The sequence below is a fragment of the Ipomoea nil genome, unplaced genomic scaffold, assembly GCF_001879475.1.
Source record: "Ipomoea nil cultivar Tokyo-kokei standard unplaced genomic scaffold, Asagao_1.1 scaffold0268, whole genome shotgun sequence".
Lineage (NCBI taxonomy): Eukaryota > Viridiplantae > Streptophyta > Magnoliopsida > Solanales > Convolvulaceae > Ipomoea > Ipomoea nil.
In genome coordinates, this window is record NW_017616696.1 from 2,364,722 (window position 1) to 2,368,509 (window position 3,788).

Consider the following 3,788-nt stretch of genomic DNA (forward strand, 5'->3'; position numbering starts at 1 on the left):
TCTCCACCTGGTGACCAACCTAGTAGGGATAAGCTCATTCTTTTTATTACGCACTACGGTTGTCCCCCCTTTCTTAGGAACCACATGGATATGGCTGGCCCATTTACTATCAGAAATTGGGTAAATAATGCCAGCCTTTAACAATTTAAGGATATCTTTTTTCACAACCTCTCGCATGCTAGGGTTCAACCTACGTTGGTGCTCAATACTGGGCTTATGCCCTTCCTCCAAATTAATCCTATGCATGCAATAAGAGGCGCTGATCCCTACAATATCATCAATAGTATACCGTATGATTCTCTTATGTCTTCTTAACACATGCAATAATTTTTCAGTTTCATCATCATTCAAGTGAGCACTTACTATCACTAGATATGTAGAATTAGGATCAAGATAAGCATACCTTAAATTTGTTGATAAATGTTTCAATTCTACCTGTGGAGGATCCTTTTCTTTTTGAAAAGCAGAATTATCATCAAGACCACATACAATGGACACTTGTGGGGTGTCTAGAGATTCATATACCTCCAGTGGCTCATCTCCAACACTCATGCCATCATCCAAGTGTCCGTTCTCAATTATGTCTCCCTTGTCAAGTTGCAAGGGATCATCGGAAATCAAATCACTCCTCTCAAATTCTTCAACACATGTATCAATTTCATCTACATAAAAGCAAGCATCAAGACAAGAAGATTTGTTAGCCAGTTCAAAAACATTAAATTCCACCTTGTCATCTCCAATTTGAAGTACTAAGGTTCCCTTCTTGACATTGATCACTGCCCCAACAGTTGCCAAAAATGGTCTCCCAAGGATAATGGAAACTTTAGCATCCTCCTCCATCTCTAGAACCACAAAGTCTCCTGGGATGTAGAATTTGTCGATCTTCACTGGAACATCTTCTAGAACTCCAACTGGTACTTCACGGATCTATCTGCCAACTGAAGAGTCATAGACGTGGGTTTTGGCTCTCCCAGTTGTAGCTTCTTACACAAAGAGTTTGGCATCAAACTCACATTCGCCCCCAAATCACACAAAGCTCTTTGGACTAGGGATCCTCCAATAACACAAGGAATTGAGAAACTCCCAGAATCCCTAAGCTTAGGGGGCAGCTTGTTTTGGATCAAAGCACTGCATTCTTCGTTGACTGCCACTGTCTCACGATCTTCAAATTTCCTTTTATTAGACAAAATCTCCTTCAAAAATCTGGCATATGAAGGGATCTCGGTGATGGCATCAAGCAATGGAATAGAGATATCCAATTGCTTAATCAAACTCAAAAATGTTGCCCTTCTTTCCTCTACCTTAGATTTCTTGAATTTTTGTGGGAAAGAGAGGGGTGGTGTGTGCTTCAACATGGGCTCAATCTCTTGAACTATATCCTCCCTGTCCTGGACAATAACCTCTTCATTCACTTTTTCAGCCTCAACTTCCTGGTTCCTCTTGAAAAATTGTTCACTGACGGGATAAGGTGGATCCTGTAGTTGTTTTCCACTCCTAGTAGTAATGGCATTCAAGTATTCTCTTGGATTTTCAGGGCAAGCAGGCAACTTCCTCGTGACTCTAGTACTGGAGGTTGAGGCTTGATTTGCTAACTGATTTTCCAGCATCTTATTGTGGGCGCTCAGCTGATCCACCCTCTCTGTTAGTTGCTTGATGACCCTCTCCTCACTTTGCATCTGAGACTTAAGCAACTTTTCCATCATAGCTTCCAAATTTGACGAGGACGGTGCTTCCGCATTAGACAAGGTTTGCCTAGGCTGATTAACAGGAGCTTGGTATCCTTGAGTTGGCCTAAATTGTTGTGAATGACCCCCTCTATAATATTGTTGACCCTGAAACCCTGGAGGTGGAACTCTGTTGCCAAAGTTTTGGGGATTTGCCGCCCCAGCTGGATTACTCCATGAGAAACCTGGATGGTTCCTTGGTGCGTTTGGATTATAGGCTCCCTGTTGTGGGTATGACTGTTGTTGCCTACCATATCCCATTAGATCAACTTGCTCCATAGTAGTTTGTGAATCAACATTATAACACTCCCCCGAATTATGCTCTCCTCCACAAAGCTCGCACACCATTATAGGTCTTGAAAGAGTAGAGGATGTAGGAACATTACCCGCAGTTTGATTCTTGAAAGTAAACTGAGCCAACTGTTGAACTAAAGTAGCCATGTTGTCAACCTTAGCTGACAAGGCTGATATCTGCTCATCATCATTTACACTTCTTACCAACCTCTAGGAAGATCTCTCTATATACCAAGTTGTCCCATTCATTGCAATCTTTTTCAGAAGTTCCTCAGCATGATCTGGCTCCAAAACTGTGAACGATCCACTCGATGAAGCATCAACCAAGATTTTTGAATTATCCAGTAATCCCTCATAGAATGCCATCATCAAGTCCCAACTCTAAATACCATAGTGTGTGCATTGTCTCCTCAATTCCTTGAATCTCTCCCACGACTCTGCTAACGACTCACCAACCAACTGTTTGAAATTCTGAATTGGCCGCCTCATTTTCTGAGTCTTGGAGATGGGGTAGAATCTCTTCAAAAACTCCTTATGCAACTGGTCCCAAGTGTCAAAGTAGTTTGCTGGATAAGAGATAAGCTAGTTGTGAGCTTTATCCCTTACTGAGAATGGAAAAAGGTGAAGCTTGATAGCGTCATTAGGGACTACGTTAATTTTGAAAGTGCTATAGATCCTCAGGAATTTTGCAATGTGAGAATTAAGATCATCTGTTGGTGACCCTCCAAACGTATCTGAAGCAACCATCTGTATAATAACTGGTTTGATCTCAAAATTATTAGCGTCAACCCCCGGCACATTGATACTTCAATATTCCTCCACATTTGGGGCGATGTAGTCAGACATGGACCTCCGAGCGTGTGGTGGCTGATCAACTCCCGCTCCTTCATTAAGGTTCACATTATTCCGATTCACTTCCTGAGCCATCCTTCTCTGTTTCCTAAGGAGCTTGGCCTGCTTTTCAATCTCAGGGTTAAAAGGCTCTAATCCTTCGTTTCCCAAAAACCGAGTACGCATAAAACACCAAGTCCGCAGATCACAAATCAAAGCTCAACACAAGAAACTCGTTATCGGTTAGAATAATAATAATAAAATTAAAGTAAAATAGACTAGTCTCCTAGAATATATTTATCGGTTAACAATAATAATAATAACTCGTTATCGGTTAGCAACTAAAACGCCACTTCCCCGGCAACGGCGCCAATTTGATTGTAGTTACTCTCGTAATCTCTACTCCTAGTGAATATTCACTCTCGCGATATAAACACTCAATAAGAACAAGAATCAGCATTTGTAAATTCCTAATTACTACCATCTCTCGATGTGAAATATTCAAGAATAAATTCCTCAACTAATAAGCACTTTCCCAAGGTGCACAGTCAAGTGCAATCGTGTGTGCCATAAATTATGCCTAACTCCCGTTATGAACTAAATATGACTATGAAGCAAGTAATTTAGGAATTTAATTACTAGCAACAACAATTTGATACGCGATTGCAACACAAGTAATAAAACCAGACATAAATATATTAATAAAATTAAACTCTTTGCACATAGGTTCATAAACACATTCACCCAAAAATCCCCAAGGTGTTTTAGCCACTCACAGTCATTATAGCATTCAATACAAATTCAGAGAATAAATAATTAACAATTGAAGTAAAAGAAAAAAGGAAAGAGTTCTCCCGAATCTTCCTAGCGATTTCTCTACTCCAAAGCTGATTGTAGATCTTGATGTTGTTTTTCTTGATTTGCTCTGTTCTTGCCTCC

General features: G+C 40.5%; 1 protein-coding gene across 1 annotated transcript; it reads right to left on the reverse strand.

Annotated features, from left to right (window-relative positions):
• Positions 1–899: 899 nt before the first annotated feature.
• LOC109152581 lies at positions 900–2,165 on the reverse strand. Its single transcript, XM_019300251.1, has one exon. The coding sequence runs from the start codon at positions 2,163–2,165 to the stop codon at positions 900–902; it is 1,266 nt and encodes a 421-aa protein (XP_019155796.1).
• Between the last annotated feature and the right edge of the window lie 1,623 nt (positions 2,166–3,788).